Source organism: Cetorhinus maximus, chromosome 20 (genome assembly GCF_964194155.1).
Source record: "Cetorhinus maximus chromosome 20, sCetMax3.hap1.1, whole genome shotgun sequence".
Classification (NCBI taxonomy): Eukaryota; Metazoa; Chordata; class Chondrichthyes; order Lamniformes; family Cetorhinidae; genus Cetorhinus; species Cetorhinus maximus.
The window spans coordinates 92,489,348-92,502,907 of NC_135898.1; the positions used below are offsets into that span (position 1 = coordinate 92,489,348).

The 13,560-nt window shown below is 46.6% G+C and overlaps 1 protein-coding gene across 1 annotated transcript in view; it reads left to right on the top strand.

Annotated features, from left to right (window-relative positions):
- LOC144694615 (VPS10 domain-containing receptor SorCS1-like) overlaps window positions 1–13,560 on the top strand; it is a 776,365-nt gene that overhangs the window by 619,832 nt on the left and 142,973 nt on the right. Inside the window, exons 13-14 of the mRNA XM_078565215.1 lie at window positions 4,611–4,702; window positions 12,923–13,030. Coding sequence (XP_078421341.1) covers window positions 4,611–4,702; window positions 12,923–13,030 — 200 coding nt within the window. The remainder of the gene's footprint in view (window positions 1–4,610; window positions 4,703–12,922; window positions 13,031–13,560) is intronic.

Here is a 13,560-nt window from a genome sequence, read left to right on the forward strand (position 1 = left end):
AAAGATGGCGTCTTTGACAATCCAGAGCTCCCTCTATACTGCAGTCAGCCTGAATTATGTGCTCAACTCCAGGGGTAGGGCTCGAATCCTCAATCTCCTGATTCAGAAACGCAAACAGGATCACAGGATTTTAACGGCACAGCAGGAGGCCATTCAGCCCATCGTGTCTGCACCGGCTCTCCAAATGAGCATTATGACCTAGTGTCATTGCCCTGCCTTTCCCCCATACCTCTGCACATTATTTCCGTGCAAATAATAAAGGGTGACTTAGGGATGGGCAATAAATGCTAGCCCAGCCCACATCCCATAAATGAATTTTTAAAAATCATCCAATGCCCTCTTGAATGTCTCGACTGCACCTGCCTCCCCCACACTGCCAGGCCGTGCGTTCCAGACCCGAGCCACTTGTGTGGAAGAAGTTTTTTCTCACGTCGCATTTGCTTCTTTTGCAAATCATTTTAAATCTGTGTCTTCTCGTTCTTGATCCTTTTACGAGTGGGAACAGCTTCTCCCTATTTACTCTGTCCAGCCCCCTCATGATTTTGAACATCTCTATCAAATCTCCTCTCAGCCTTCTCCTCTCCAAGGACAACACCCCCAACCCCCCCTTTCTACCTTCGTAACTGAAGTTCCTCGTCCCTGGAATCATTCTTGTATAACCTCTTCTGCACTCTCTCCAATGTGTTCACATCCTTCCTGTAATGTGACATTATCCCTCAGCGAAACTACTGCTGACATATAGATCAAGGGGCTGAAAAAATGATTTGCCTCACACATTATCATGAAGACAATGTGCCTTTAAGTAAAAGGAGCTTTGGCTGTTCCCTGTATGTGCAAGCCCATGGCATGAAGGCTATGTTCAATAATGGCTTATCATCACTAATCCTTCAATGTGCTTCACAGAGTCTATAGGACAGACACAATGGTGTCATGATGGGGTAATTTCTGTTTATAAATGAGACTCATTCGATCAACAGCAATATCTCATCTTGCAGTCAATTCTGCAAATTCTTACCAATATAAAAAAAACTCACTTTCATGTTCAAAAGAATATTGAGTTCAATAAACCTTCTGGAAGTTTTCAGGTAAATAATTCGATAACAATTTTCTACACGCTGACAGAGAGATAAAGCCAGATGACAGAAGAGTTACTGTGGAATATGCATCGTGGAAGATATCCACAAATTAAAAAGGCAATATCATTTACAAATATTCAAAATGTCGATGCCCACAGCCCATGCAATCCGAGCTGCAACTCAAAGTGACAGGCTACATCAAAGAGATTCTGACTGCCCTTACCTCAGTACAAAAACATTCCTAGAACGAGCCCACTTGAATGATTATTGGCTAAAAGTGGTCTGATAAGAACCAGAAAGTTCGAGGTTCATAAGAATACAAGAAGTAAGAGCAGGAGTAGACCATACTGCCCCTCAAGGCTGGTCTGCCAATCAATACGATCATGGCTGATCTTGAGCTTCAACTCCACTTTCCCACCCACTCCCCCCCACTCCCCTTGATTCCCAAAGAGACCAAAAATCTGTCTATCCCAGCCTCAAATGTATTCAACGATGGAGCATCCACAACCCTCTGGGGTAGAGAACTCCAACGATTCACAACCCTTTGGGTGACGAAATTTCTCCTAACCTCAGTCCTAAATAATCACCCCCTTATCCTGAGACTGTGCCCCCGTGTTCCAGATTTGCCGGCCAGTGAAACAGCCTCTCAGTGTCTACCCTGTCAAACTCCTTCAGAATCTTGTACGCTTCATTGAGATGACCTCTCATTCTTCTAAACTCCAGAGATTCTAATCGCTCAGTCTCTCATCATAGGACAGCCCTCTCATCCCAGGAACCAATCCAGTGAAACTTCACTGTACTGCCTCCAATGCAAGTAAATCCTTCCTTAAACATGGAGATCAAAACTCCACGCAGTATTCCAGGTGTGGCCTCACCAAAGCCCTGTACAATTTTAGCAAGACTTCTTTATTCTTATCCTCTAATCCCCTTGCAATAAAGGCCAACGTTCCATTTGCCTGCCTAAGCACTTGCAGTGCCTGTATGCTAACTTTCTATTTGTACGAATACACTTGAGTCTCTCTGAACATCCAGATGTACAACTTGCATGCCTTTTAAAAAACATTGTGCTTTTCAATTCTTACAACCAAAGTGAATAACCTCAATTCTTCCAAGAAATTTGTCTTGACTGTCACTGCTAAGCAAATGGTATCACACCGACTGTCTGTTGTATACCCCCGGACAATTTAGTCTCATTGACTTCCACTACGACCTCTAACAAATTTCTACTTCCTGGTCCAGGCTGAACTATCTGATGTCAGCTGATATCCCAGGAGGAGTTTTAGAATTGGGTGTTCATATATATGGAGTCCCAGACTGCCCAGTGGCTCCTACTGGAAAGTGTATAATGTTGGGTAGAACAGGATGGGGTCCAGCTCTGGGTCTCCTTGCTGTCAAATACCACTCACTGCCTTGAAGTGGGCACGAAAACTGGCCACTTGAGCAAGAAAGCCGCCCAGCACCTTTTGAACTTCAGCGTCTTCGGGAAAAGGGGAGAGAGATTTGAGAATCACCTGCTTATCACACATCTCCAGGCATCTTTCTGGCAAAGCAAGGGCGAATGTCAGGCTGCTGCGATGCTATTTGTGGACCAGAAATAGCTTCGAAGTGGTGGGAGGGGCCTGTGCGGGCAATAGAGGACCAGGCCGAGTGGGAGCCAGCAGGGTTGCTGTCAAGGCAGGAGAAGCACAATTCCTCTTCTTGGGCTTAAAAAGTTTAAAGCCAAGTTTAAAGTCCAAAACGTACCTGTTATTTGGTGACCTCCTCTGACCCCAGGCCACTGTAAGACTGCAAAAAAAAAACGAACTAGTCAGAGCTCATATGGGGCAAATTGTTGTCCAATTTGGGAAAGGTGTCCTCAAGTAAGGCTCAGACCTCTTATTGAAATATTCAAGAGCTCTATTGCCTGACAGATGCCACAAATACCTCGAAAGTGTCCATTGGAAGTATTTCCAACATTATTTGGATCTAGGGTGCCTTATTGTCTGCACAGAGAGCAGGCCACAATGGAGTCCACTTGTGTCATCAACATGCCAATTTACATCGCTAATGTGATCTCATGGGAGAAACTACAGGTAAAACTGCATAAAGAGAATACACTGGTTGCATTTCATCGCTAATATTCTCAGCCTAATACATCTGTGCAGGTTGAGGGAAGGCCAGTTTTATGCGATTGTAGACTGGAGTGCTTTCTCTCCTGCCCAGCATCAGGGTTAAGCTCTGTCTCCATTAGCAGCCATTGCATTCCATAGAGAATTGGGTCATCTGTGTCAATATTTCTGCTTATTTATTGTGTCCATATCGCAACAGTTCCTGCATTTCAGGGTAATTAATTGCATGAAACGCTTTGAGACATTTCAACGTGATGAGTAGTTGTCTAAGTGGAAGTAATTTTAGATCCATCAAACCCACTTAAGCAAATGTTCATCCAGTTCCTGACATTCCTTTTAATGTGCAATCATTCTTATCCTCAACTGCATCGAAGAATTTTTAGGAAATGAGGAACTAAAAGTATTTGGGAAAAGAAACTATTTGACAGGTTCAGAAGAAGGCAAAATGAGATTATCAGTCAAAAATATCAACATCTAGAAATGCTGCATCTGTGCTCAGATGGAGTAACTAAATTGGTGTGATAAATGGCCTATTCCTGTGCTCTAACACTTCATCATTCTGTATAAGAGCAAAGGCAGGTCTGTTTGCGAGGCATCACTGACATAAATTAGGGCAGTATTTTTGTTTATGAACTACATCTGTTGCGCAGCCCATCAATTTCTGTGAAGTCAGGAATGCTGTGAAATATATCACTGTTTAACAGACAGGCATTGATGGATTTCACGGTTTACTCAGGACTTCACAGACTCTGCATAACAATCGCAGCCCATGACAAAAAAAATGCAACCCCAGCCATTACGGCGGTACTCATAAAGCCAGAGTTTAGCGAGATTGTTAAGCGAGAAGAAAACTGCTCACCAGAACTAGTAGGGCTATTTCACTCTCCCGGAGCAGTATGGGTAGCCTCTACTTCCATTTGTGACACTTGGACCAGGAGCAGTTTGAGGCTGTGTGTGATGGGCCCAAAACGCTTCATGGGCCTAGTGACAGCTGCGAATACTGCTCGTTGGACCCTTCAGGGGAAGGTTTCCTTTGTGTTGGGCCTGTAACAAACGCAATCTTTTTTAAATAAGAGATGATTTGGTTAGGTGTGTGGAGTCACAGAAGATATCTTCCTCTATCAGCAGAAAACTGGGGTTACTTTTCACTCCTTGCATCGTAAAAGTTCATTGTAAAACTCCCCGGCTGACTATATTGAAGGGGTAAATTCCAAGAAATTGATCTAACTCTGATAAGTTATCGAGATTTCCACTGAGTTTGTAAGAATGAGGTTTGATTGTGTGCAGGGGAAAGTAGTTCCACTTCAGTTGCTAACGCTCTCAAGATATTTTCCCTACACTTTAAAACGATAGATTCTACGTGGTGTTCCTGTCTCCTGGTTTATCTGAATGACAGTGATCTCTTTATGTTTCCCCCCAACCCTAGGTTTTCGAGGAGGAGCACAGCGTCCTGTTCCTGGATCAGGGTGGTGCCCTCGTGGCCATTAAACACACGCCTCAACCTATCCGGCATCTCTGGTAATTGGTTCCACTTCTGGTTCCTGATAGAACTGCCAAAGCTGCAATAAGAGTGGGGGGGCGGCGGAAACTATTCCCTTTTTAGGCAAAATTCTGGGCTGCTGTTGCCTGTTTCATGACTGACCTGAAGGAAACGTGCATTAGTAGGCATATTCCAGACGTAATCTAAGCCGAGAAGGAATTAATGGGCCATCCTGACAGATTTCTTTGGCATTTGAAAAAAAAATGCCAGTTTCCTATCAGCAGAGGCCCCCGTGCCTCCTCACTGTCGAGGGGTTGGAATCCCACTTGTCGTGGGAGGGCAGGCAGGAGTTCTCCTGTACCCTGTGCTCCTTTCCATTCCTCCCGCACAGCAGGACTCCTGCAGATGCACGCACGTTCTAATACCCCAGCCGCTCCTGTCACTCATACCAGACCCCCATTCTCGGTTCTCCCAGATCATGTACTTTTCCCTCATCTTTCCCACAGCTCATGATCCCTGTTCCCAATATACCCAAGCCCTAGGATACTCCTTTGCAACACTCCCAGCCCACATGGCCCATTACAAAATGCGCTTTTCCCAGTTCAATGACTTATGTACAATCTGGAATATCTTCTTGCCCGTCTTCTTCTGTATTCATTGTGCTTTACTTGGCATCAAAGTCCTGTCATTGTAAAACTGCATCAACAGTAACAAACACCACAAAATGTCTATGTTTAAAAATAAAACTTTGGAGAAAGTAATCTGAACAAAAATTATCCTCGAAATGTTTTTCTCTCTTTTAAATGATTACGTTATGGACAGTAACATGGTGATGTTGCCACAACACTAGGTTTTTTCCATTTTAGCTGCAATTTATATCTTCTTCTGTGTTACTTGTGGAGTATTATTGCGTGACATGTTTAGAAACTTAGAGTGATAATGTCCTAAGAGATGAGAGCTGCCTATGCTGAGGGATACGCCAGGGAGATAGCTTCTCTCCAAAGCGTTTGCCTTCCTGTTTGGGACCTGGTTGAAGGATGCCTTCATGCTCCACAATCCCTAATGTACTTAGCGATTTGCAGAACTGCTTCTAAGATGGAAATTCTCAATCCAGGGAATGAGGAGACTGTCATGGGGGGTTAGTGATTGCAGGTGGGTGGCATTGGCATTAGCTAATAAAAAAAAGAACGTGCATTGATATAGAGCCTTTCATGACCTCAAGGTATTCCAAAGCGCTCCACAACCAATGAAGTAGCTTGTTGAAATGTAGCCACTGCTGCTCAATAGGAAATGTGCAGCAGCCAATTTTGCACCACAGCAAGGCTTCACAAGCAGCAATGTGATGATGACCAAATAATCTGTTTGGCTGAAGTTGGTTGAAGGATAAATGTTGACCAGGACACGGTGGGGAACTTGCCCGCTCTTCTTCAAATTGGTGCCATAAGATCTTTTGCACTTGTTCGAGCAGAAGGGGCCTCAATTTAAAAATAATAAAGAAAGACCTCCATTTATATAGTGCCTTTCATGACCACTGGAGATTTGAAGGTGCTTTACAGCCAATGAAATACTATTGAAGTGCAGAAGTTGCTGTAATGTCGTGTTGTCCGGCACTACCACCGTGCTAACTGGGATAGATCTAGCAACTCAAGACTGGGCAACCATGAGGCGCTGTGGGCCATCAGCAGCAGCAGAATTGTACTCAGCCACAACCTGTAACCTCATGGCCCGGCATATCCCCCACTCTACCATTACCACCAAGACAGGGGATCAACCCTGGTTCAATGAAGAGTGCAGGAGGGCATGCCAGGAGCAGCACCAGGCAGACCTAAAAATGAGGTGTCAACATGGTGAAGCTACAACACAGGATTACTTGCATGACAAACACCATAAGCAGCAAGTGACAGACGGAGCTAAACGACTCCACACCTAAGGATCAGATCTAAACTCTGTAGTCCTGCCACATCCAGTCGTGAATGGGGGTGGACAATTAAACAACTCACTGGAGGAGGAGGCTCCACAAATATCCCCATCCTCGATGATGGGGGAGCCCAGCACATCAGTGCAAAAGATAAGGCTGAAGCATTTGCTACAATCTTCAGCCAGAAGTGCCAAGTGGATGATCCATCTCAACCTCCTCCAGAGGTCCCTAGCATCACAGATGCCAGTCTTCGGCCAATTCAATTCACTCCACGTGATATCAAGAAACAGCTGAAGACACTGGATACTGCAAAGACTATGGACCTTGGCAACATTCCGGCAATAGTACTGAAGGCTTCTGCTCCAGAACTTGCCGTGACCCTAGCCAAGCTGTTCCAGTACAGCTACAACACTGGCATCTACCCGGGTATGTGGAAAATTGCCTGTACTCAAAAAGCAGGACGAATCCAACCCAGCAATTACCGGCCCCATCAGTCTACTCTCTATCATCAGTAAAGTGAAGGAAAGGGTCATCAACAGTACTACCAAGCAGCACTTGCTTAGCAATAACCTGCTCACTGGCGCCCAGTTTGGGTTCCGCCAGGATCACGCAGGTCCTGACCTCATTACAGTCTTCGTTCAAACATGGACCGAAGAGCTGAACTCCAGAGGTGAGGTGAGAGTGGCTGCCCTTGACATCAAGGCAGGATCTGACCAAGTATGGCATCAAGGAGCCCTAACAAAACTGGAGTCAATGGGAATCAGGGGGAAAACTCTCCATTAGTTGGAGTCATACCTAGCACAAAGGAAGATGGTTGTGGTTGTTGGAGGTCAATCATCTCAAGCTCCAGGGCATCACTGCAGGAGTTCCTCAGGGTAGTTTTCAGCTGCTTCATCAATGACCTTCCTTTCATCATACACAAGTAGAGGCGTTCAAAGATGATTGCACAATGTTCACCATTCGCGACTCCTCAGATACTGAAACATTCCATTTCCAAATGCACCAAGACCTGGACAATTTCTGGGTTTGAGCTGACCAGTGGAAAGTAACATTCGTGCCACACAAGTCCCAGGTAATGACCATCTCTAACAACAGAGAATCTAACCATCACCCCTTGACATTCAATGGCATTACCATGACTGAATCTCCCACTTTCAAAATCCTGGGGGTTACCATTGAGCAGAAGCTGAACTGGACCAGCCATATAAATACTGTGGCTACAAGAGCAGTTCAGAATCCTTTGGCGAATAACTCACCTCCCGAATCCCCAAAGCCTGTCCACCATCTACAAGGCGCATTTCAGGAGTGTGATGGAAAACTCTTCACTTGACTGGATGAGTGCAGCTCCAACAACACTCAAGAAGCTTGACACCATCCAGGACAAAGCAGCCCGCTTGATTGGCACCCCACCCAGAAGTATTCACTCCCTCCACCACCAACGCACAGTAACAGCATTGTGTACCATCTACAAGATGCACTGCAGGAACTCACCAAGGCTCCTTCAACAGCACCTTCCAAACCCAGACAGATACCATCTCGAAAGACAAGGGCAGCAGACACATGGGAACACCACCACCTGGAAGTTTCCCTCCAAGTCACTCAAAATCCTGACTTGGAAATATATCGCCGTTCCTTCATTGTCACTGGGTCACAATCCTGGAACTCCCTCCCTAACAGCACTGAGGGTGTACCCACACCACATGGACTGCAGCAGTTCAAGAAGGAAGCTCACCACCACCTTCTCAAGGGCAATTAGGGAAATAAATGCTGGTCTAGCCAGCGACACCCACATCCCATGAACAAACAAAAAAACAGCGCAACCATTTCGTGCACAAATGAAATGGTTCCACAAATAGAAATGGGATAATGACCAGGTAATCTGTTTTTGTGATGCTTATTGAGGGATAAATATTGTCCAGGACACCATGCAGGGATAATTCCCCTGCTTCTCTTCAAAATAATGCCATGGGCTCCTTTATGTCCACCTGAGAGGGCGTCTCTTCAGCACATCTGAAGGACAGCACCTGTAACAATGCAGCACTCCCTCAGTACTGCACTGGATTGTCAGCCTTTTTTGTGCTCAGGAGCGTGACTCTGAACCCATGACCTTACTTTGAGGTGAAAGTGTTATCAGTGAGCAATGGCTGACACCAAAGCAACATGATAATGTCTGTTCCACATCCCAACCTCAAGTACCTGGGGCAGGATTTTCCCCAACATCAAGGTCAAACGGAGGTCAGAAGTCAGCACTGTGGGGGAAACAGTCACTCAGCAGTGATTTTCCCTGAATTGGTCAATTAGTGGCCAGAACGTGGGCTCCGGTTAAGGAATGTAGGCTTTCGAAGCTGGGGGGTTAATAGGAGGCCCTCAGCAGTAGGCTGCCCTTTCAGGTAAGTAAGACAGAGAGCAACTCAAGATGGAGATTCCCTCTCATTTCCAATTATTTTATACTGGAAATTAAATCAGTGGCCCTGCCAGGCCATCACTGTGGAGGGAAAACCCCCTCCACAGAGTAGCCTGCAACTGCAGCTGAAGTCAGACAGGTGGGAGGGCCTCTGAGCCTACCTGGCCCCCCCCTGGCCTCCCACCGGGAGGGCATCTTTGGTCATCCAGCCCTTCGAAAGCCTGGTAGCGCAGTGACCATGTTACTGGAGCAGAAAGCTAGAGGCCCAGGGTAACGTCCTGGAGACATGAATTCAAATCTCACCCTGGTAGCTGGGGGAATTTAAATCCAGTTCATCAAATATATCTCATATAGATGAATAGAAATCCATGTCAGAATTTTTTGACAGGGGCAGCAGTCCTGCTGCCAGGGCCAAATCCACTTTGGCCAGCGGCAGATCTCCTGGGGGTGGGATATTTCCTGGGACAGCCGATGTAAGTGCTCGCCATCACCTTCCCAAGGGCAGCTAGGGACAGGCAATAAATGCTGGCCTTGCCAGCGAGGTTCACATCCCCGGAATGGCTAAGTAAAAAAAAAAAAAAAATCCCGGATCAGCCTCCCTGCTCCCTCCTGCATTGCCTTGGGGGATTTCCGGTAGAATGATAATATTAATGATTCCACCCTAACCAGAGGCAAATTGCACTCTGTAAATCGAAGTTGCCTGTGGTCGTTTCAGTTTACATTTGATGGCAGTGATTACACACTGAATATTCATGCAGTCGCAGGCTGATCAATGTCAAACTGAGCTGGCAAGAGACTCCAGACTTCAACCTGGAGCTCCAGCAGCTGTATGGAAGTCGAACATGTTTGCTTTGCAAATCGTTGCCTCCACAGCCTTTTTTGGTCGTTACTTTTGTGGTGATCTAAACAAGCCGACAGGACGATGGCAAGCAAAACACATTTGCTGCCAGATCTTCACCCCACCTTCCTGAAGGTGCTGACCCATGTCGGTTGGGGTACAGATACCTGGGCACCGGCTGCCTTCTTGACACTTGCCCAAAGGGCCTTTGTCCAGATGACTCCTTGCGTAATGAGTGTCACTGGGCTATTCACCGGAGGGTACATGCCCGATCCTGCCCTTATGCATACTTCCAGCAAGTGTGATGGGATAAGCATCAGGAGCAGGGATCCTGGTTGATTTTTCCCCCTCATTAGGCCAGAAATAGCTCTGGTCCATTTAATCGGTGAATCTTTACTCTGGCACCAACTTGTCCTGGTGTTGCCAGTCTCCTGCTACCATTTCCAAAAGACAGCTCTTGCATGAGACCAGAGAGTGAGTGCTGACTGAGTATCTGACCCTTCAATTGATGGCAACACGTGTATCCATTCAGCACTTGATAACGACCAATGGATAGGTAAAGTGCTGAGTGAAGGAGAACCCAACATTGACTGAGGGAGGGGGGAGGGAGAGCCCAGCATTGACTGAGGGTGGGGGAGGGAGAGCCCAGCATTGACTGAGGGTGGGGGAGGGAGAGCCCAGCATTGACTGAGGGTGGGGTTGGGAGAGCCCAGCATTGACTGAGGGTGGGGTTGGGAGAGCCCAGCATTGACTGAGGGTGGGGTTGGGAGAGCCCAGCATTGACTGAGGGTGGGGTTGGGAGAGCCCAGCATTGACTGAGGGTGGGGTTGGGAGAGCCCAGTATTGACTGAGGGTGGGGTTGGGAGAGCCCAGCATTGACTGAGGGTGAGGGAGGGAGAGGCCAACATTGACTGAGGGTGAGGGAGGGAGAGGCCAACATTGACTGAGGGTGGGGGAGGGAGAGGCCAACATTGACTGAGGGTGGGGTTGGGAGAGGCCAACATTGACTGAGGGTGGGGGAGGGAGAGCACAGCATTGACTGAGGGTGGGGTTGGGAGAGCCCAGCATTGGCTGAGGGTGGGGGAGGGGCGGGAGAGCCTCTCTCCTTTAAAAATCTCCTTAAAGTCCATCTCGTCATTGTGGCTTCAGGTTGTCCCTGCTAATCGTGCTGTACCTGGCCGTCTGTTTTTATTACATTTACCTGTGCAGTGCCTTGGAATGTTTTGCAGCAGAATTGTTACCAGAGCTTCAAGTGATAGATTGTGAGGTGAAATTACATAAAGTAGACTTACTGTTCCTGGGGTATAAAGGTAAGGGATCATTTGATTGAGATTTGTAGGAACTTGAAAGGGAATTTTTGGGGATGAGGGCAAGACAAACCTTAAAATCAGAGCTGGGCCATTCCAAATCAGGACCAAGCTGGTCAGGACAGAGGTTAGGAAGCAATTCTTCACAAAGAAGATGCTAGAAGTGTGGAACTCTCTCCTACAAAAAGCACTAGATGCTGAACCAATTAATAATTCTAAATCTGAGACCAATAGATCTTTGCTTGTCATGGGTATTGGAGGATGCAGTGCCAAGGCAGGGGGATGGAGTTGAGAATACAGAGCAGCCATGATCCCATTAAATGGCAGAACAGGTTTGAGGGGCTGAATGGCCTACTCCTGTTTCTATGGGTAGAATTTTCCCCCCGTCGTGTGGGTTGTGTGGGGGCGGACTCGATTGGTGCCCCCGATCGGGTCCGCGCCGCCATTTTACATGGGCGGGCCAATTAAGGCCCACCCAGCGTGACGTGCACCGGAAGCGCTGAGCGCTCCCTGTACGGGTGGTGGGGGGGAGGATTCCCTGAGTCGGGGCCTTCGTTCTTTCGCACATGGTTTAGGTTCCAAAATTTTTAATGAAGAAGGAAAAAAAAATGTTTTAAGACGTGACCCTCATGTGACCGTGTCACATGAGCTGGGACATGTCAATGAACTTTAATGAAAAAATGTATTTAATTTGTAAACCTTTCATGAAACCTCATCCCGCCCGTGGATGAGGTTCCATGAAAAATGCGAAGGCCGCCTGGGCTCTTTGCCTGCCCCCACCCTCCCCGCCAACTTTAAGGTTGGACGGGCGGCTTTCCCAATAGGCTTAATTAGCTAATTAATGGCCTTAACAGGCCTTTGACAGGTCGGCGGGTATGTAGCTGAGTCGGCTGCCTGCCCGCCGAACTGAAAATCTAAGTGACGCGCGGTGACGTTGGAACGCAGGCCCGACATCACCACATTTAACACCTCGGCGAGCGGGCCCCTCCCCCGCTCGCCGAACCGAAGATTCAGCCCCATGTTAAGAGGAACAATATAAACGAAAGATACTGTTTTGTTTGCCTTCCTGCAATATGACCAGAAGAACACTTGTTACTCTTGCCAGTAAGTAGCTTCGAGAAGGGCATAGACGTGTCAGCTCCTTTTTGGGGGAGGGCTTGATCAGCTTTAGCTGGTTTTCTAGGTTGGCAGCTGTTATTCTGGATCAAATAGGCCAAGAGCTCTTAATTCATTTGGACTTGTCTGTGATTTGGTGAAGTGCTGGGCGAGAGATTTATTGCGAATGAGAAAGATCACTGGACAGATTGGAACGAAGGCCCTTAAACCAATTTATCTCGTATTTCCAGGCTACCCCAGCTGCCCATTCCAGCTCCCAACACTCACCGTGGCAACCGATTTCAGCTTCTCCAACCATGAAAAGAACAAGACTTGATCTCATTCCTGTTTAGAAATAAGTGTGAAATTGCGTTTATTTTAAGAGTCGGGTCAGTCAAAACAACCAAACTTTAAAATCAAATATTTCAAATCCGAGCGACTTAAGACGAAAGCCTGTACTGCCGGCTCCCATCGGCCTGTTGCTTTGATTGGCTGGCCGCAGTTTCCATGGTGATAACTAGAAGCCTTACTCTGGTCCTCATCTTTAAAACTACAATCAATCAAAGAACCTCTGATAACACATCCAACTGACGTGTGGCAAGGGGAGGGTGATTATGACTAGTTTACTCAATGCTTTTTCAACCTGCTTTTCCTTCACTCTCTAAGACTGCGCTTATTTCTGTTTGTTGTAACCAGGCTGAGCTTTGATGAAGGTCGATCCTGGAGTAAATACAGTTTCACCTCAGTTCCTCTCTTTGTAGACGGAGTCCTGGGTGAGCCTGGAGAGGAGACTCTGGTAATGACGTGAGTAGAGAACATTTTATTTCACTGTTTCAGCCCTAAGCAAAAAAAAACACACTTTTTTCCCCCAAAAAACACACTTCACAACATTTATAAAAGTGCATTATATAGTTCAACTTTGACATTACATAAAAGTGCAATATCATTTCTTTCAATACAGTTTATGGCACTCTAAGGTGCTTCACTGCACTTACAAGTGCAAGTTACATTTGCTATACACATTTACATTTCATGTCAAACATTCTCTGGTGCATATACAGCCAAGGAGTTTTACATGGTTTCCAAACCCCTTCGGTGTACTATGGCGGGAGGGCCTTAAACAGTGGCTTTTCCCCACTGAGTCTTTGTGGCAGCTGCCCTGAGTTTTAGTGCATCCCTCAGCCTGTAGTCCAGGAGCTTAGGAATGTGTCAATCTGCGACACTCGATCGTGAACAGCTCTTTGCACTAGAAAACCAACCAGTTTCAGGCACATTAGTATATTGTGTTGAGCTTCAGGAAATAACTTTCCTTAATATAGTGCCCTTCTTGACCC